At 38.6% G+C, this 22,167-nt stretch overlaps 1 protein-coding gene across 1 annotated transcript; it reads left to right on the forward strand.

Moving 5' to 3' along the window:
- The first annotated feature begins 1,384 nt into the window (after positions 1-1,384).
- LOC149211453 (TIR domain-containing protein-like) lies at positions 1,385-3,173 on the forward strand. The gene is made up of 3 exons (XM_089390446.1): positions 1,385-1,965; positions 2,068-2,605; positions 2,833-3,173. Exons 1-2 carry the CDS (start codon positions 1,433-1,435, stop codon positions 2,504-2,506), a joined length of 972 nt encoding a protein of 323 aa, XP_089246572.1. The 5' UTR covers positions 1,385-1,432; the 3' UTR covers positions 2,507-2,605; positions 2,833-3,173.
- The last annotated feature ends 18,994 nt before the right edge of the window (positions 3,174-22,167 follow it).

Consider the following 22,167-nt stretch of genomic DNA (forward strand, 5'->3'; position numbering starts at 1 on the left):
ATCAATAAGTAATTCCTAGTAGGTAGGTAGGTAGTTTCTCTTTAATAATAGTGATGAGTAGTATGCATTCACGGATAACAACCATTAATGAAATGAATTTGGGTCTGGACTATGTTAAAATTGTTTCTTTAGTTAAGAGCTCATCTTTCTCTATTGTATAAGCTCATCTTCATGACTATCCTCAAGGTTTGATAAGTGAGTCGTGATAAGTTTTCCCACTATGTAATAAAAAAGGAAAGGAAATTATTTTGAGTTTGGACTATGTAAAAATTGTTTATGATTGGTTAAGAGCTCATCTTCTTCTAATGTACTAGTTCATCTTCCTCTAAAGTACCAGAACAAGTTAATGGCCCAAGATCCAAAGACATATGGTAGTGAAAACTAATTTGAAAATGATAAGTCAAATGGCCCAAAATCCAAAGACATATAATAATGAAAACTTGTCACTTAAAAAGCACAAACAAAATAATTCCAAAATGAAAAATCAACTTGCAATGACGAATTGCAACCAATGATGAATATCCCCCTTACAAGTTTTACAGCTGAATTATAATAATTTTTTCATTAAAAAAAAATATTAATTTTAATGAATATTCCTGATATTTAAATTCAATTTGATAATGGAATCATTTTCGTTCCCGTCTATTTTACATTTCACGACTTTTATTACGTATCAAATACGTTTCTTCTTGATGCCAGGTAAGCTTGGCAGGGGTGATGGTCGGCCACGCCGAAAACTCGCATTCAGACAAAAATAAATAAAAAAAATTAGAATCTTCTCCATGATTTTGGAGTGAAGCTCTTTCTTGTATTGCAAGCAAGAGCTGGTTTCAATCAATACTTTATTTCTATCTTTCATCACTGACTTATCAATTTTTAAAATGTTTTTTGTTTTTTTCCTTCAACGTTTTTTAACCAATTTTATTTTAATTTAAAATTAAAAAGTCTTATAATTATGATTTTTGAAATATTTTTGAATTTCACAATGCAAATTGATTTTGAATAATAGAAAATTGCATTTTCACATAATTGCGTAACTCATTGCCAACCCCCAAAAATCGAATATCTATCCTGTCCTAAGCCGAAGGCATGTGGACCGCATATAGAAAAGTACAGTCTTGACTCGGCCCCTACGCGTGCTAAGTTCCAGGGCACGCGCAGTCCGCGTGGATCCCACAACACAAAGGGAAAGTCTGGGTTCGGCTAGTACGCGCTTTCATTAGGTGAAAACGCAATAAAATGCAATGACACGGAAAATACAACAGTGATTATTCTATTCCATTATTTTATTGGCCAGTGGATGTCTAGGCCTCTGCATAAATAAGCGTTGAAGGTTACAACGTGAAGATATATCTTTGCATTTCATTGCCATTCTGCAGTGCAATCCTGTGAATCTCTCCTCCTGTTCGCCTTTTAATTTTTTCAATTTGCAATGGCTTCTTCTTCCTCTGCCTCTTCATCTGCCTCTGCCTCTACCTCTACCCCCACCTCAGGCAGTCTGAACAATAATGTCTACGAGGTATTCATAAACTTTCGTGGCCCCGATGTGCGGAAAACCTTGGGCAGCCATCTGTACCGTCGCCTCCTTTCTCATGGATTGAGAGTTTTTTGCGCTGTTCCTGTCTGGCAACAAGGAGAGCGTTTGGATTCCCAAATAAAAGGCGCTATTAGAACCGCCTCCGTCTATGTGGCGATTTTATCTCCTGCTTATGCGGAATCTAAGTGGTGCCTGGATGAGCTCCACATGATGTTGGAGTCCGGGGCTCCTATTGTTCCACTGTTTTATCATGTTAAGCCTTTCGAGCTCCAGAGGAAGCGGCTGGAAAATGGAGACGGGGTGTACGGTCAACATCTTCGGATGCACGAAGAGGAGCAGCAAATTGACCCTCAAACTATTCAGAATTGGATAACCGCTCTGTCTAGCGTTGCAGAATTAACGGGCTACATGTTGGAGGACTTTAACATGTGAGAGATTACACCACCCTCTCGGTAATTGCATTATTCATTCTATGTTGATATGCATATACGTTTCTCACGAGTTAATTTTATTTCATTGTGTCCGACCAGGGACGAGGGTATGCTAGTGGATAACGTGGTGGCACATGTATTGGAAAAATGTAAAAGGCCACCCTTAAATGTATTCCTAAACCATAGGGGCCCGGATGTCAAAAAAACACTGGCCAGTCATCTCTACCATCGCCTTCGTTCCTCTGGAATGGAAGTTTTCTTAGACCAAGAGGAATTAGAAGGGGGGCAGAACTTTCCCTCTAGGATAAAAGACGCTGTTGCAAAAGCCTCGGTCCATGTGGCCATTTTCTCTCCGAGATACGCGGAATCAAATTGGTGCATGGATGAGATTATATTGATGTTGGAGTCGGGGACTCCTATTATTCCAGTTTTTTACCACGTGAAGCCCGCTGACCTGAGATGGACTCGACTTAAAAATAAAAGTTGGTGGAGGCCAGTGAAAAAATGGAGTGTACGCCGAAGCCCTGCACAAAATTGAAATGAAAAAACGATTCGATTCCGATACGATTGAAAATTGGAGAAAGGCTCTCTCCACTGTGGCAGACATAAATGGGTTTGATCTGGAGACGTTCAACGGGTATGAATTGAATTCTCTTTGACCATCTCTACTTATATCTATTTTAATGAATGATCTTATCAATTGAATTCTCTTACCTTTCTTTATATTAATTAGATCATCTCTACTTATATCTATTTTAACTAATGATCTTATCAATTGAATTCTCTTTACCTTTCTTTATATTAGATCATCATTGCTTTATCTATTTTAACTAATGATTTATTTATCGTCTTCTAAATTCCTAGTGACGAGGGGGCGCTGCTAAACAAGGTGGTTCAACGTGTGCTGGATTGCCGAAAAGGATAGCTGGATTCCATATGAAGGAAGTGTATAAAGGGGCTACGGATTCCAGCTGGTTTCCGCTGATAATCCAAGCTTATCGCGAAATATGGGAAGTGTATAAAGGGGCTACGTTTTAATACACGAAGATTAAAAGAACGAAAGCGTCAAAAGATCTGCAGAAATTAAGACATTAATAGAGGAAGAGAAAAATAACGAAAGTGTGGAATTATGGATCTGTACGGCTTCCCAATATTATTTTATTTTATTGTACTGTGTTCTTACAATTTTTATCTTAGCGATTTATTTGAAGATGATGGTGGTAATATGAGTAATTTATTTGACAATGATAATTGAAATTTTATTTTTATTAACCTGTGTGGAAGGTCATAAGTATAGCCATTACTTAAGTTATTGTTTTCTCATTATTTTGATTATAAATAATTTTATTTTTTATTCTTAATAAATTTGGAAAACCAACATAATGCAATGGTCAATTAGTGGAAAACCAACATAATGCAATGATCAATTAGTGGGATACGTATGTAAAGGGTAGGATTTCACTTTTTCAAAATGTCATTTTGTTTAATTTTTTATATATATTATATTTCAATTAGTGAGATACGTATGTAAAGGGTAGGATTTCACTTTTTCAAAATGTCATTTTGTTTAATTTTTTATATATATTATATTTTTTAAATTATTTTATTGCTGCACTAAATTGAAGTCTTATTACAAAACAATTACTATTAATGGGTAATGCACCAAAACATATATATATATATATACCCAAAAAAAGAAAAATCAAAATGAAAAGATAATAAAATATTCAAGGTTCAAAACCTAAGCCAATAACAACAACAAAAGTATTATTTATTTTCCCACAGAAGAGGGTGGGGGTAGGTTGTTATGATCCCACCTAGCCATGACTAGGAGATGTGGTAGCACACCCACTTAGTTGTTTAAAAATGCAATGTATAATTATGACACATGGAAAGCTCTTAGTTTGTTGTCTAACATTCATCAAATGAAGCACCACCGTGTGTTTCATACCAATGTCAAATCCACTCACTCTAGTAGATGATTTTTGCACCTACTTTCCTCTTGTGATTCATCAAATGGTTTCATCATTAATGAGGATTTTCAATGATTAGGTCATGATTATCACCTACATCACATCAAGATGCAACATTGAACATAAGAATTCAGGTCCAAATAGTTAAATTAGGGTCTCTGGAAAATTAGACTTATATCTCACAAAGGAGTCCAGTCCTTAGTTGCCAACTCAACCCTATCCACTCCTCCCCCATGCACACATTCAACTATTCCTTTGGTCGAACAACTCCCAAACGTTCTTGACATTCCTAGAGAGATTCTTTGAAAGGAATGCCAAGCCATGAGTGAGATTTGCTCCACATTGCTGCCATTTTCCTTTCCTGACTTGGCACTGCAATTCGCATTGGCCACTAGAAGTTTCTCTTGGATAGAGAATTAGACATGGCTTAGGAGCTCTAGTGTAGTAGAACACTATCGCGATAGTTGGTTGGCCTCATCCTATTGAAGGTTGATTCTCCTCACCCCTTGGTTATTTCTTGCTCTTACACCTTAAGGTGACTTGATCTCAAACTCCACCTCTATTGAGGTTTTGGTTTTATTTCCTACTTGTTAGTGTTTGTGGCTTTGCATTCTTGATGACACCTCATTCTCTCTTAGCTCTTTGATATCTAGGGTGCACTTTTGCTTTGGACCCATTCTTTCTTAACAAATATGTTTCTTTTTTCCAAGAAAAAAATCATAATTTTATTCAAAGATAAGTTTACTTTTTGCAGAGCAAATATGTTTCTTGTTCATCCCTCTCTTGATTTCAACCCTCTACATTGAAAACAGTTCTAAGCATGCTTTCTTGAGGACACCTTGTGAAGTAGGAAAGTGTTCCCTCTGCGGATAGAGGCAACCCTTCTAGCCCTAGAGTGGGTCTAGTCACAACAATTGATTCCCTTAAATAGTCATCGTTGGAGACCTACCTCAAACCGGTGGTTGATGAAGTTCCATTGCGCTGCTCCAACTTCCGTTTCCTTCTCCTTAATGAGCAATCAACCGGAAACACCACAAGAAAACAACAGAGCACATAACCGAGAACAACAATGATATATTTACTCATAAAGTCAAGAAGTCATGAGCTATCAAGTAAATTACATACAAGACATAGGAACACATCATTGATTGTATTAATAATGAATCAAGAGCAAAGCTTACAACCAAATCTTGACATCGCAAGCCTTCTCGGAGGGTCCAGCCAGTATGTTTCTTCAAGCATTCACTCTCAAGGATGGGTCTCCCAATTAAATAATATCTCTCTCTCACTCATAAGCTTTAATACAAAGTTAAGGGCACTTCACAACCTCTTGCAAACTATTAGCAATCCTGCACTTGTCACACTCACACCAAAGCTATCTACCAAACTCAAAAGCTCTAGCAACACTGTTCAACCAAAAGAATTAAAAAACTAGTAACTAGCTGATCATAGCAATGGTGAGTGCTTTTATAGGAGAAGAAGTCTCCATGAAACGAGGGAGAGGGAGATTATCCTCAAGGAAGGTAGCACAAAAGACAGAACCACCGTCCTAGAGGCGGAAAGGCGACCCAAACTGACCCAACAACCAGCTCTAGAAACATCCAAAAGGCCGACTGTTTGAACTAATTCGCCAAATCTAGATCGTCGCGGGTCATGAACTGGGGACTAGCGACGACGTCACAACGATACAGTGCATGACAGAGAATTGTCACACATTTTAAGGGTTTACTAGTGACAAAGCAGGAACTTAGTAAAAAAGGGTCAATTTTCAGCTTTAGAGAGCATTTGCTTAATCTTCTTGCGTTGGTGGGAAGATATGAACATGTTTATTTGATACATGACACAGCAGAGGGACTGAGATGAGGACAGTGACAAATTACTGTGTAACAGATGCCCCCTAAAGCATGAAGCCCGAGAGAGTGGGAGGGGTGAAATGCTTTACGAAACCATGACTGAACTGGAACACCACCTGGAAGAACCTGCAGGCGCAAGTACAACTAATATCTCTAATAGTGAAATACATATAGTCTAGGCATGGGCGCAGCCATCCAAAAGACATATGAAACTGGGTCTGTGGTATGGACGCAACCATCCAATTGATAAGACCATGATAATGATAAAGGTATGGTCACAACCATCCATGAAAACTCAGGTATGGCCACAGCCATCCATCAAAGAGTCATGTATGTAATCACGAACCAATCCACGCAGCCCGAACATATGTGAGCTCAGTTCGGGGTCTTGAAACCCAACCAATCATAGTACAAATTCTAGCATGCGAACAGATGTGCTGAAGTCAAGCATGGTAGAAAGTCACTTGAGTACCGGTCAATGATGCACACCGTTAACAAGCGCGAGAGAAACCACCAATAATGCCAATGGCTCTCAAGGTAATGTCTAGCACAATCCACTAAGTGTGAAAAATGAGCTAAAGTCGAACACTCGTGGAATCATCCAATCGAAGACCAATAATGAGAGTTTATTGTCAGGCGCTAAAAACTTGCCATTGAGGCATGCAAGATCCAAGGTACCGAAAGGGAACTCTAGATCAATCTCCTGGATAATGAGCTGGCGTCGACAGGAGACGATCCATTGCAGGAGGGCCATAATGTTTCCCCCATAAACGACATGAGATAAAGAACAAGTGGTAGATGTTGAAACAGAGGAGGAGTTAAGGTGTAAACTACAGAAGGATTATACTCTTGAACATATCGGCGACACAACTCTGGAATGTGGCAACATTTTGGTACCAAAGGATCGAAGGCTTGATGGAAACAACATGGATCAAATGGAATGAGGCAAAATGGTGACTCAAAAAACCCTAGAAGGCCAAATGACGATGTGTGGATATCCCACTCGACAAGAAGCAAAAGTGTCGATGTTCAAGAGTGACTAGCTATCGCAGGTAACCAATAATGACTTCTAAATTTACCCCCACCATTGCTAGCAAGTACCCCAATTATTTTTGAAAACAAGCTTGAAGGGGATAGCATATGCTTGTAATATAAGTTCGACCTTCGGACGAATCTAACCTAGTGATAGTTTAACGAGCCCTAAGGAGGAGAAGCTTAAGTCTCTTCATGGCGATGAGTCCAATGTCGTTAGAGTTTAACGAGTCTGACATAGGGAAAACTTGGAGTCTTTTTCATGTTTAGAGAGTTTGAAAAAGACACGAAAAAAGAAAACTCTAGGGGGGTCCTTTTTCGTAAGTTTGTGTTCCTCGAGCCTGAAAAAGTATAAAATAATACTCAAGAGAACCGCTTAACCATTACGATCAAGTAGTACTTTTTGTATTTAATAGTCTCGATTCGAAAAAGTAAAAAAGTGATCAAAAACACATCGGTTCATAACCACAATTGAACTCGAAACGACAAAAGTCCGGTGACCTTTTCATTTTTATACGGTAAGAAAAGAGCTGAAAGTGGACCACCTTTTTATTCTGTTTAACGAGTCAAAAATGAAAACTCGGCAATCTTTTCGTTTTTAAGCGGTTGGAAAAGAGCTGAAAGTAGACCTCCATTTTTATTTCTTTAACGAGTCAAAAAGGGAAAAATACTCGGCAATATTTTCATCTTTTACGAGTCAGAAAAGAGCTTAAAGGAGACTCATCCTAGAGGAACGAGTGGTATAAAGGGTAGCAACTGTTTCCAACAATGGTGGAACTGCTCAAAACATGTAAGGGTCAAGAGGTTGGTTAATAAAACCACTCATCGCTGCGATTCCTCGGGAAAGGAAAAACAACCAAGTGAAAGCATATGATCGACCAAAGAGATGGTGGCGATGGAATGAAACAACCAAGGCTCATCTAGTAGAATTTAGTAGATAAAAACGGCAATCACGAGATGCAAATCAGGTATGGGTTCATTTTTACACAAGCTTGAACCATGGAGAACTCTGCTTGGATTCGGTTTCATGTTTACACAAGCTTGAACGAAAAACTATGCTTGTTATGAGTTCGCATGCCCCCAGCATAACGACACAAATCGAGGTACATGCCCCCAAGCTTCATTGCATTCAACGAGTTGGATGGAATGAAGGTTCACTTTCGAGGATCTTGGAAAGACTCAACTCGGATTTTACGAGATCTTAATCAAAGACTCGATTTGGAAAAGGGAGTTTTTTAATTTTTTAATGAGGTTGACACAGTAAAAGAACTATCCTCATAATATTTGATTCATTTTTTAATGAGGTTGACACAAGATCAAGAACTTTCCTCAAGACTCCTTGTTTCATTTTTTAACGAGCTTGACACAAGACAAGGAACTATGCTCCAGAAACCTTGATTCATTTTTTAACGAGCTTGACACAAGACAAGGAACTATGCTCCACACACGCCTTGTTTCATTTTCTAACGAGGTCGACACAAGAAAAGGCTATCCTTGGGCCCTTGATTCATAGTCCGTACGAAAACATGGCTCCCAAGAGATCTTCACCGAATGGAAGAAGCATGCTCTGGGAGGAACACATGTCATTAGACACCAATGACAGATCGAGTTCCAATGCCCCCAGTACATGATGTACGAGACCATCTGCATGATCATTAGCAAATGCGGATATGGAATAGGTAGCCACATAATTGACCTCTGGCAAGGAAGGTACTGTGTGCGAGCAAGAACCGATAGGGGATGATGGCTGCACAGGAGGCACCGGGGGACTAAATATGATGGCCCCCCATCCACCCCTTTCTCTTCTCTCACACACATGTTTTTTCTTTATAAAAATCAACTATATAATAACATCCATATAGAATTGGATGATTTCTCTAGTTTAACTAATATAGATTTCTTCAGAAACCATTTTGTATGTAGCATAATCGCTCTTGAAAGGTTACAAAATTGAATTTTATAGATTTAAGACAAAATAACTTGGATAGGGAAATTCCTTTAAGCTTGTGACAGCCACAAAAGGTTAAGCATAAGATTTTGCAAACAATAAACTATTTTGGACACTACTACCAACTTTTAAATCCTTGGAGGTTTGTAGATGCTTCTGTATAATAATTCCCTTTAAAAGAGTTCTTCCTAGAGATCCAATTCATTTGATAAACTTAACTACTAGCATTTGTCATACACAAATTGAATTGAAGCATCATTCCTCTTTGCGATTTAATTTTTCTCATGCCATTGAACTTGATAAATAATAGGTTTTCATGAGAATTCCCATGCTAATTGTGTGATTCAAGAGGTTTACACCATCTCCATTGTATAATAATCAATTTTATTTTAATTTATAAATTAAAAAAGTATTATAATTATAAGTATTAATCTGTCAAATTACATTATTAAAATACACCAAAAACACTTTGGAATATTAAATCTATATATGCATTTCAAAATGCAATTTGAATTTCAATAATAGAAAATTTCATTTTTGCATGCCATTGTGTAGCTAATTGCCAACATCAAAATAAAAAATATCTATACTTGTCCTTCAGGTGTCCCTTCATCTTATCACCTTTAACAAGTATGAAGCTAGGAAATGGCCCTGCAAACCATTATTGACCTACAAACCCTAATGACCCTACAAACACCATCGACGACGTTGAATCCTTAATCCTCATGGAATTTTACTCATAACTTGTTGGCTGATAATTAGTTAGTATAATAATTCCCTATAGGTTGTATTATTATTCCTTGAGCTTCTGACAATCAACCTAGTCGTATTTAGTGCTTGTCATCCATTTTGTTGTATCTTTCCAACACCGATAAGATGCCTCCCTCGCTAGATGAATGGTCATCGGAAGAAACCCCTAAAGCTAAACCTCCTTTTTCTCCAAAAAATCCGAGACATTGAGGTCAGTCTTCTCTTAATGTAAGTACAGGGAAGAGTATTCAACAGTTGTCATCAGAAGAACAGTACAACCCGATATGTAATGTACAACACCAGTCTACAGAGGAATTTTGGCAAGAGATTGGAGAGGGAGTAGTTGGGAATTCGATAAAGCCTAATAAAGCCAAACAAAGGAGGAACCAAAAACACATAAAGGCGTCATCAACCACAAAAGAGCTAACCATATGCCTAGACATCAACATGGATAATGTTAAATCCTTGTCCAAGAGGGCCTTGGTCGGTAAGCTAAGCTACATCAAAATGACCTATGAACAATTGTTGTCTTGGGTTAGAGTGAACTGAAAGCCAATGGTTGGATACACAACAATATAAATCCTTATAAATAACTGGCGGCACTTTCATTTTGTATATGAGGCAGATATATAGCTCATTCTTGGTAGAACTTGGGTCATAGGGAATGCCTCGTTATGGCTTTAGTGATCGCATATGTCTTTTTGCCCAAGGAATGATCCAAAAAAATTAAAACACTTATGAGTTATTCTTGCAGGGTTCCCTCTCGAACTCTAGTCCAAAGATATCCTAATGAAGGTAGAAAATTCACTGCGCAGACTTGTTTACTTTGATGAAGTTTCCTTGTTTGCAACGGATCAGAGGTCAGTGCGAATACTAGTAGAAATGAATACCTTAGAGGGCTTACCAGAAACCCTTAAAATTTCTTGGGGAGATAAAATTATCTTATAACCCATGGATTATTGGAAATTTCCTTTCAAGTGTCTAAACTACAGGCGAGTCAGACATTTCATAAACACATGTGCAACACCCTTCCGACAAAGAGTTGGGAATAAAATCCCTGGAAAGGCTAGACCACCAACACAATAGGGTTTTCGAATTCACAAATCAACAAAAAGCCCTCCTAGGGAGCTTTCTCAAAAATATCTTAGTACCACACCTACTCCATCTACCAAACAGAAATCCCCAACATTGGGAAGCCAGAACGGAGCAGGGTTACTCTCTCCGACCATAATACAAGGATTGTTGGTAGAGGATGGGCCTTTTACCTTTGGGACTATGGCTAAAGGGGGCGCTACAACCTTAGCAGATATAATCCACACTGATATGGAAGTCAAGCCTCTTCCGGATCATGGACCTATTGTATCATCAATCCCTTTAGTTGGTAGCAAGGAGTTAACTAGTAAGTCTTCTACTAACTTTGTTATTTTTATCAAATAACTCTCAACCGAAGATGCCTTACTAATCAACAATATAGAGATGAATGTAGTAAATTATTTTTCCAGTTTTCCATCTTTATGAAATTCAAAAAATTCAAAGCCTGTTGTGAATGACATTATATTGCAACACTTTGAACTTGAGAAATATAAACCTATCTCCTTTGCATGTCATAACCCTGTTGTTGAAAAAAGTGTCTAGGCACCACGACAATGCTCAAAGGGTTGTCACTATAATCCATACTCACTTCGTTTAGACTCTCCCCTATACAAGTCAAGGGGGGTAGTCCCTTGGGTGAATGAATGAGAATAGCCTGTGAAACACAGGATCTAGGAGACTTAAAGATGGACAACTTGATGAATTTAGAAATAATCTTGGTCAACTAAGATGGATAGATTAAACAATGAATACAAATAAGACACAATCACAAGAAAGAAATGATTTTAGACCAGTTCCTTTGTATTCAATTAACCATTGACTAAACATAAACAAGATATCTCGAGCAATTTATAAATGTGATGAAAACGATGATCATGAACAATTAAATGTCAACGCCCAAAACTTAATCATGCAAGAGTTTCTAGCAATTAAATCCCAGATCTTAGAAGAATTTGTTGGACACCTAATCCTAAAGGGTTAGTGTGGAAGACGAAAAGACTAAGGAGTCCAAGAGACCTTGGGATCTGAAACCCAAGAGTCAGATATTGTACTATAAATGTAAATCAATTGTTAATAAAAATTGCATTGCATGATTTATCCTTCATATCTTTTGTGCTGTCCATGTGTGTTTAACATGGTATCGGAGCCACTTGTTTTTCTGTGGCCTGTTATATGCCTGACATAGCGCTGCCACTGCTGAGTCTATCGCTCCTCTGTCCTGAGCACTGTGCTGATCTGTCCTGCGCCACTCTGTCCTGACTGTGTGAACGTTTCACTCTCTGCGCATCCTGACTGTGTGAACGTTTCACTCTCTGCGCATCCTGACTGTGTGAACGTTTGCTGCGCTCTCTGACTGCCAGAGACTGCGCCTCTGTCCATAACTGCGCCCTAACGCCTGTCTCAGGCCTGCTCGACTGCCATTGTCTGATTTTAATTTCTGAGAAACGCATCTGGTATCAGCGTTTCTTCCCAGAGGCCGTTTTTCGCATAATCTATGATCACCTCCTTCCATATGACAGCGTTGCTCCGTTTTTTTTCAGCTACCTTACTCCACAGGACCGTTGTGATCATGCGGGCATAGAGTTTCTGTTCAGGATTTTCTGAGATTTATTTTTTTTTTCTTTCACGAGCCCCTCGATGATTCCAGGCCCTCTGTGGAGTCAAAAAAAAAAAAAAAAAAACCCTAGTGCCTTGCGGCCCTCCCAACAAGCGTTGTTAATCAATCCCTCCGTGAATTAGCTTCAACTGCTCTTTCTTGGAACACTACGCCCTCATTGCAGTATGGCTATCTTTTGTACAGAGTTATGGTACCCGTGACCCCGGTAATGTGGCCCTCCAACCACCAACTCTGTTCAGCGATCAATGCGCACACTGGTGCTCCACCTATGTTTATTGGGTCTTCCCTTTGATTGTTGAGTTGTTGGTAATACAACCGAGATTGGAGCTTCAAGCGATAAATCCTCTGATGCAACGATCCAACGCTTACAAACCACAGAAACGGTTAACGTGGGAAAGCCTGAGAATTGATGTTTTATGGCTGTGCAGGGACTGCGAAAACAAAGTAGACAAGTGCCCGGTTTGCCACATTAAACGGTTTTATTTTTGTCATGATGGGTCGTGCGTTGCAGATTCATTGTCTTTTCAGTTTGTAAATTGCGAGAGGAATAGGAAGAGTTTGTTTGATAACAGTTAAGAGAGAGGGAGGTTTTAATTCAAATCGTTCTCTACTAAGTTGAAGAAACTGTTGTCTCTCTTCATGTTGGGTTGTCTGTTTGCTTGAAATAATCCATAATCTGATACAGTGGGCACTTCGAAGCACGGGTTCGTCCAGTCCCCGAAGTGAATTTCATGAAGTCCGCTCCTGCATTTTCTAATGTAATCCAGCCTCACCGCAGTGTTTCTCAGGTACTTGTTCACGGACCTGCTGTGTAGCACTTAGTTTGTGACTTCACTAATCTGCATAGAAGCTTGGTAGCTGCGTAACCCAGAGTTTTTTTCATCGGCTGAGCGTTGCGAAGACCAGGTGGTTTTGAGTCGAACAGTTTGAGTCTAAGACTTGCTACAAGGACTTCTCAAGTTTGAGCATTCAGAACGTTTGAAGCCTCAGAAGATTTGAGTCATCCATTCTCCTTAGAGGGAACCCATAAATATGGTGAAAACAAATAATAAGAAATCTGATTCGTTGCCCGGGACAATATTGGATTGTTATCAAGATTGTTGGTATTACAATGGCTATTGAAGTGGATCGACCATACTAGGGGATCTCAACATTATCTACACGCTGGAATCTAATGGAATTCCGTTTAAAGGGCTCTCGAACGGGACCTTATTACTGGTAATTATTTTCCAATAAGGTTATAGATTATAGCTGCTGAAAGGCTGAGATTATAGTATAAGGCTGAGCTGCTGGAGAAGGTGCCCATCATGCAGCATTTCTTGTTTGGATCGCTTATTAAATGGTGAGTTTAATCAGATAGTGTTTTCTTTTGGATGTTTATAAAGAAACTACTCCAGCGGGGCTGCACATTCTTTGGTTTAAGTGCCAGGTCTGAAAGGCATGCATTCCACCAAAATCATCAGGTCCTATGCCCGTGGCGCAGCGGAAACCTAGTGGACGGCCTAATTCTCTGTTGATCACACTAGTAAACTGACATCGGTTGGAAATTAAAACAAAGTTTTGTTTTAGACAGAATCTTTGATTTTTATGGTCACCTGTATCTGTTGTTTTTGTTTCAACAGAATCCGGCATGTCACGGTCACCGTTGACCGATGGACTGATTTATTATAAGATATAACAAAGTTGCCCTCGATCTTTAAGTACCAGGACTTCATGGACAAACATTAGAATATGCCTTTTGTACATTTTAGCAATATCTTACTATTTCTAATTGATAAAATATTGTCAAAATGGTCAGTGACAGCCTGACAGGTATAATGCCTACTAAATTCTAAAAGCGATATATATTTCCTCCATTAGAAAGGCCGAGTGCATACTTTGGTGGTTGATAAATCACTGTTGGAAAGTCGAATGCTTTGTATTTTGCACAAGTCCATATTATCTTTGCTGTAGCAGACTTTTTTAGAGATGCCAAGTTGAATTGGTTAAATGATTTTGGTGATTGAAGTCGAGGAGTTCTTGCTTGTTCATTTTCAGAAACTTTGTTTCAGTCCTGTGGCTTTAATTTGAGAAGACAGTTGGTTCCAGGCCTAAAGCAATCTTTCTAAAGTTGGTTCGTGACCTGCATAGGCCAACTTTGTATTTTCTACAGCAACTTCCATAAAGAATGATCTAGCCCAAGGCTACAAACTTGTATTTTCTGTGGTTGTTTCAGTTGAGCAACATATCTATTGTATCTGTGTTGGAAGGACTTTGAGCCTCTCATTCTTGTTGTGAAATTTCTACAGAATTTAAAGAACAGAATCTCTGAAAGTCTGGTGATATTTGTATAATTTTGACAGTTTCAAGATATCTCTGGTTGATTTTTCCCTTTAAGCTATAGGGCTCTCTTGTGCAACTTGAAGATATTTAGCAGCTTACATTTTTCTGTGGGATTTGGAGATTTTTAAGGTGTAGAAAAATGGCTAAGCTTGAAAGAATATTAGAATTATTGAGAACTCTAATCATGTCCACTGCTAACAGCACAGTCAAAATTAACAAAGCCTCTCTTTCAGACATTCAAACATGTCTGCAATATGCACAAGAAAAGATAGAGTTTTTGCAGCTTGAATCACAACTGCAGCAGGAAGAATTACAGCAGTGGAGTCATCATTCTGAACCTGTTTCTGTTCAGAACAATGAAACAGACTCCCATGAACAGCAAGTCAATAATGGTACAGATCATTCAAATAAAGCAGCAGTTGTATATGCAGATGCAGAAACTCAATCTGCACTTCCCAAGCCCATCATCAGACCTTGGGAACAGCTTGTCCACAACAAGCACAGAACTGGTCTTGGATATGACAAGGACTTGTCCTTTCATATTCCAGACTACTTAAAGCCCATTCAGTTTCAGAGTGCTGGATTCATTTATGATAGTTCACCTGCTCCTCATGACAGTTCAGCTTCAGCTGTTCCAGATTCTGCCCCTCTTCCACAGCAACAACAACAACAACAGATTGAGAAATGCCAACACTGTGATCGAGTTGGCCATCTGAAAGATCACTGTTTTGATCTTCATCCATGTAAGCACTGTCATAAAACCAGCCATTCTTCACACAGATGCTTCAGAAACAAACGTCCTGCAAGAACAAAGATTCATCTTGGATGGATCGCTTCTTGGCAATGGGCATCAATAGCCAAGAAGATATTCCAAACACATGTCAGAACTTGTTCCAGAGTATTGAACAGTCTTGCAGTTGAGTTTTCTCCATCTTCTCACCTTGTACCTGACAGGGGGGGAAATGATGGTCATCTACAAGCTTCAAAGTCACATCAAGCGAGCCTGAGCCACAACCTGCCACACCAGTTTCAGAGTTGCAGCCAGAGACAAAGATGCCCATGAACACAGATTGAGAACACTTCATCTAGCAGAATACTCCAGTTTCTTGCCAGTTTTGGAAGAGTTCCGGAGTTGTTGGTCATCCTTAAACCATCACAGATTGAGAACACTTCCTCTAGCAGAAGACTCCAGCTTCTTGCCAGTTTTGGAAGAGTTCCAGGAATTGCATTAAGCATTCCAGAGTTGTTGGTTATCCTTAAACCATCACAGGTTGAGACTTCCCTTTTCAGGTTGAAGTTTTACCTTTTATGCGGGGTGAGACCTCCCTTTTATGGTTGAAGGTTTCCCTCTTTAAAACAATAGGATCACTTCCTCTAGCAGAAAACTTCAGTTTCTTGCCAGTTTTGGAAGAGTTCCGAGAACTGCGCTAAGCGTTCCAGTGTTGGTGGTCATCCTTAAACCACTGCCCTTTATACCAACATTTCATAGAGCACATTCAGCCTAGTGCTGCCATGCATTGTTGCACATTTTGTATTACAGCTCTTTTCTTGGACTCATACATAACCCTTCGGATTAAGGGGGGGAATGTTGGACACCTAATCCTAAAGGGTTAGTGTGGAAGCCGAAAAGACTAAGGAGTCCAAGAGACCTTGGGATTTGAAACCCAAGAGTCAGATATTGTACTATAAATGTAAATCAATTGTTAATAAAAATTGCATTGCATGATTTATCCTTCATATCTTTTGTGTTGTCCATGTGTGTTTAACAGAATTTATCTTTCTCTTATAGGAAATATAATTTTTAAAACATTAATCGCACTCGCTAATAGAGAAATCAATGCCTCAAAAATCAAAATTTTACACTTAACACCAATGACACCAAGGAACTTTAAATTTGAATGTTAATTATTCCTTAGGCAATTAATGTGGTAAATGGAGAAATTAATTTTTTTTAATGTGACAAAAGTAAAACAAATCAAAAGGGCTAATAAATTGAAAGTTTAATGGGCCATAGGCCACATTAAAATTTTTAATGTGAAAGCGCAAATCCTCTTTTGATTTAATTCTTTTAGGAATTTTAAAGTCACATAAATGAAATTTTTTAATTTTTAGATTTTAATGTTTTTAAATATTTTTTAAATTTTAAAGCACAATCAAAAAATAAAATAAAAGAAAATGAAAGGAAATCGAAATCAAAATCAAAATAAAAAAATCATAAGTAAAAATAAAAAAGGAAAATGTGAAATCAAAACAAGACAAAAAATAAAAATCAAAAATCAAATTTTAAATCAAAACGAATCTAAAAGACAAAATAAAATAAATCTAACTCAAATCCTAAACTAAACAAACACAAATAATAAAAAATCAAATTTAAAATAAAAAAGGAATAAGTTAACCAAGCTAAAAAAATCAAATGAAATAAAAAAGAACTAACTAAACTAAAAAATATATATAAAAAAAACTAAACCTAACCTAATGCATAAATAATAAAAATGAAAAAAAAAAGTTGAAATGTTTGGTGTTGTGTGTGCAGGTGTAAGCTTGGACGACGGTTGGAGTTGAGGGATGCGATGAAGAGGAAAGTAGAGGAGCCGACAAGGGGTTTGGGCAGCGAGGGATTGCAGGGAAGACGCAACAGAGAGAGGAGGGCAGCACGTAGAGAGGGACACAGGTGTATAAGGAGTTGCAGATGGCAGGAGTTGGGATTGACGACGATAAGAAAAGAATATGACAATGTGTTGACATGGCGAATTTTCGCTATACCAACAAGGGGAACTAACCCGATCACAGACCCTAATTAGGCCTGCTTTCGTTTGGGATGGCTATTTCCGACGAGTTTTAAGGGACCCCATGAACTGTAATAAGTGTTAAAAGATTGCTTCTGAGAAGAAGACTTCAATTAAATCAACAAAATAAAACAGCTAACCACTATGTATGAAATCCTATCTACACTACTTCTAACTACCCTAATCTAGTCCTAATTATCCTAATATATCCTACAAGAGCAAAACAAAAGGAGGTTAAACACCATACATAGATCCCATGTCCAAATGAATCAATTACCGATCCACTTAAGAACAAGGTTGTATTAAATCTTAATCACAATGCCATTACTTATATATGAATATACATTCCTTTCCATACAAATAACACTTGCAACTGTTGTTTAACAAGTCTAGAATCAACAACCTTCCATGAATTATTAATGCTATTGAATTACATTCAAATAACCAAAAATAACCATGAAAAGTTAGTTATCAATGTGTATCAAGAAAATTACATTTGTCTTCATACCAACAACAACACACTGATTCTAAACATATCAAATAAAGGGGAAACAAATTGGAACAGTAGGCTCCTTCTCGAACCAAATAGTCCTCTTTATTCACAATAAATCAAAACTGTTTTCTCCAAACAAAAAGCCCTATTCTCCTATCTCGAGGTAGTATTTATGCCTCAGGTCCCTTGACCTTTCGTCTTCCCCTGTTGTTTTCAATATACCGATCAGAATACACAGAGGTAGAGCCATCAGTGTCACTACTGACACGTAGAAGGAGTCTTCTATCACCGGAACACTTCCTTTCCTGGGGAAATGAATAGGTGTTGATTAGAAGAGGATGATTGTGTGTCATCTCTTCATGATGAGTTCTGGGGCAGTTTCGCTTTCGGAATACGCAAGCAACACCTGGAAACCGACTGAGAATGCCAAAGGCCGGCTCTTTCCACATAACACATCTGCATATAAGGGTTCTCCAGATCCGCTTATGCATCTGTTACTCCTTGCCTGCCGAAATAATAGACACCAGCCATGATTATAAAAATACAACATAAATGATTTAAAACATAATTCTTGCCTCTGTTGAACGTTTATTACATCAAACGTGAAAGAATCGGCCCTTGATTTTTAAATTTATGCCTAGACTAAGTTCCACAAGCAAAACTTGGTTTATATTGAAAATAACCGTAAAACACAGACCTGGATGGTATTTCGGAAGGGGTCATAAGTGGTAATCGGTATTGCGAGGATGGCCCTGATTCCATTCTTCAAATGACACGTGGCAGCTAGGAGGAAAGAGGATACCGCTTTTCGGGTGGGTATTCCTCGAGCAACTAGTTCACCCGAAATCTGCGTGGACCATTGGATCCACGAGGGGTAGATCAATGGTGGAGGATCGGAGTGGGCAGACCCAAAATATATGTAAATGGCATTTAATAGCCCTGGCAGGTCTGCAATATATGATTTCCCTTTGAAAAGTCCCAACTTCAATGTTTTTCGAAAACATAAGAATATACGGGGAAACCCCGAGTCTGGCCGTGGGCCGGACTTGAAAATTTATATGCCCGACTTTATAATCATTGTTGGGTCTGAGTGGTTATGGTGCACCATATATATAGATCTCAGACCCCGCCGACAACGATAAGCGATGGGTCCTCAACTCGAAACATATATATATCGCAGTTAATAAACCATCGAGTCCGGAGTGTAGGGGAGCACCATATATATAAGCCCCGGGACCCCACCGATTGCAATATGTGATATGGTCTGGGACCCGACGTGTATATATATATGTGTTAATACCACCGACGGGTCCATAATAATAGATTTGCCTTTGAAAACCGGGACTTCAATGTTTTTTTGAAAAAAAAAAAGAATAAATGGGAAAACCATGTCTGGCCATAAGGCCGGACTTGAAATTCTATATGCTCCATATCATAATAATCGGTAGGTCCGGTAAACAGTGGTGCGCCTTATATAAAAACTTTGGATTGGGCCAATTGCGATATTGCGATGGGCTCCAGACCCGATATATATATATATATATATATATATATATATATATATATCTATCTATATATATATATATATATATATATATATATATATATATATATATATATATATATATATATATATATATATATATATATATATATATATATATATATATATATATAAGCCCTGGGCATGGCCGATAGCGATAAGCAATGGGGCTCTGGACCCGAAATACATGCATTTTGGTTAATAAAATTGTCGGGTCCAGAAGCCATGTATTCGATGCGTTTTAATGTTGATTGTGGTAAGTGAAAAGGGGTGATTTATGCATATTTATGAAGGATTTCCTTTGTAAATGGTTATAAAGGAGTAAGGTGCGATAGGAGGTTTTTCTTTGAGTTGGAAAGGTCCTGATAGAGGAAATGAATGGAGGGTTAAGAAGGGTGATGAGAGGACCGTGCAACAGGGGTTAGGAAAAATGGGGGGGGGGGGTCTTGACCATTAAGAATGGAGGCTTGGCTCAGTAATGAGTTGAACTCTCTGGGACTAAACAGATCATTCGGAGAGGTAGGAGACCAACTTTTAGGGGACCCATTCAAAATTGTTTCCAAGGCAAGTTTTGATAGGGTGGTGGTTGTGGCCACAAAAAATGGCGAACTGTTGGGTGAACCAGTTATCTCTATTTCCAAATAAACCTTGGATCAACTATACATCAAGGTGTTAGGATAAACTTGAAATGCAGACTATATAGATGGACAAGCATGGGTTCCACTTCAACATTAATTGCTTCAGGTGGGATAGAGACAAATAGCTTTTACTTACTGATAGGATTTTGACAGGCATTCTCCAATGGCAGTATTATGGGGTTTATTGACCTCCCTTTACCTGTTTCCCACTTTCAAAAATCCTTTTGGGGCCATCATTGGTCTATCCATACCTGTTTAGGTGTGTACCTCAGCTATTTATTGTTCATCAAACTTGATATAAATATGTTTGTCTACACTTTATATAAGAATTTTAGTGTTGTATTTTCATATGATTGAATGGGGCGCAGTCATGGATCTTGCCATATTTTTAAACTGCTTAAGCAAGGTTGGGCTTGCTGTATCAACTGGTACTCTGAGCCCAACAACAATCCCTTCTCTAACCGGCTTCCCAAACAACATGTCCTTCCAGGTTGGCACAAGGACCTGACATTTCATTTTCTTTTTAATAAGTCCTTCCAATTTCAGGCACAAGGACTAGAGCACAATTGGATTTGCCACAGGTATATGACAGTGAGTTTAGCCCATGAAAGGAGGTTTACTTGTAGATGATAGGTATTGGGAAACTTAGTGTGGTGGATGGAACCAATGGAGAATGACTGCAAACCTTACAGCTAAGTATAGGCTAGGTCTGAGTGGGATTTATTCAAAATGCAGCGTCCCTCCATGCCAGTCCAGTTGTAGTTACACATTTTTGTTTTATAAAGATGCCCCTACATGCTCCAGATATCCAGGTTATCAACAGATCTTACCCAGTTCTCAACAGATGCCAATGAGTGGCTTGGTTTGAATTCCATAGCTGATTTTCAAGTTCTCATGGGCTGATTGAAAATTTGTTTGATTTGCAAGGTAATGATGGATTTAGGAACAACAGAATCATCAGTAGGTTAATGAGGAAGGGAAAGGTTGAATGTGGTGAATGAGGGCAAATATGAAAGGTAAAATGAGGCTGGAGGACCGAAATCAGTTGGCTGAAAAAGGACTATAATTCAAAACAGCAGGAAAATAAACTTTGCAAAAAACAAAAGGAAAAGACAGAAATACAACTAAACTAACAGCAAAATGAAATGAACTCTAACCTACTTAGGAGGTAACCACCATGTGGTGGCTACTAGAAGTATCTCTTCAGATGTTGGCCATTAACAGGGAGATTTTTAGTCTCTCCCTGTAATGTTTTCAACCTGTAAGTTTCTTGACCAATTTTTTCAACAACTTGGAATGGGCCTAGCCATAAGTGTTGGAATTTCGTGTGTTTACCTTTTGGCTCACTCAACTTGTCCCATTTCAGGACTAGCTCTCCTATTTGGAAGTCTTTATCTCTTGCCAAATGATGATCAAACCATATTTTTACAATCATTTGGTGATTCCTAAATTTATTTCTGGCTTTATCTCTCAATTCCTCCAACCTCATCAGTTGGTTGATCCTCTCTTGAAGTAAGGCAGAGGGGGTTCCTCTTGAAGCTTGGGAGAGTTGTAAAGAGGGAAGGGTAACATTGGGAGGCAGGATGGCTTCCTGTCCATAGACGAGGAAGTATGGGGAGTTTCCTAAGGCCACTTTTGGGGTGACCCTATCGTCCCAAAGGGCATTTGTTAGAGCATTGTGCCAATTCCTCTGGTTGTCTACGATAAACTTACATATTATGCGTATGAGGTTCTTATTTTAGGAATCTGCAACTCCATTTCCCTGGGGGTAATAGTTTGCCGCATACCTTATGTGGATTGATTCCTTAATAGCAAATTTAGTTAATTTCAGTGATGAAAATTAAGAAGCGTTATCAAATACAAGAGCATCAGGGATGCCATACCTATTGATAATGAATTTCTCAATAAATGATATTACCTCGTCTTCATTTACCTTTCGAAGCGGGATGGCTTCGGTCCATCTGGTGAAGTAGTCGGTCGTTGTGAGTATATACTTATGCTGCTATGAGGATTTTGGAGTGATCTCGCCTATGATATCTTGGCCCCACTGCCAGAATGGGAAATAAATCATAATGGGCATGAGGGGGACAACAGGGTTTCTTTCTTGCCCTAAGGCGGTTTGACACACCTTGCATTTGCGAGAATAGGCAT

The sequence above is a fragment of the Pinus tabuliformis genome, chromosome 1_1, assembly GCF_031772625.1.
Source record: "Pinus tabuliformis cultivar Carrire ecotype Pingquan chromosome 1_1, CPIR1, whole genome shotgun sequence".
NCBI lineage: Eukaryota > Viridiplantae > Streptophyta > Pinopsida > Pinales > Pinaceae > Pinus > Pinus tabuliformis.

Coding starts and splice junctions, on each gene's coding strand:
- LOC149211453 (XM_089390446.1), top strand. CDS start 1,433: ATGGCTTCTTCTTCCTCTGCCTCTTCATCTGCCTCTGCCTCTACCTCT. Junction 1,966..2,067: donor ATGTTGGAGGACTTTAACAT/GTGAGAGATTAC, acceptor GTGTCCGACCAG/GGACGAGGGTATGCTAGTGG.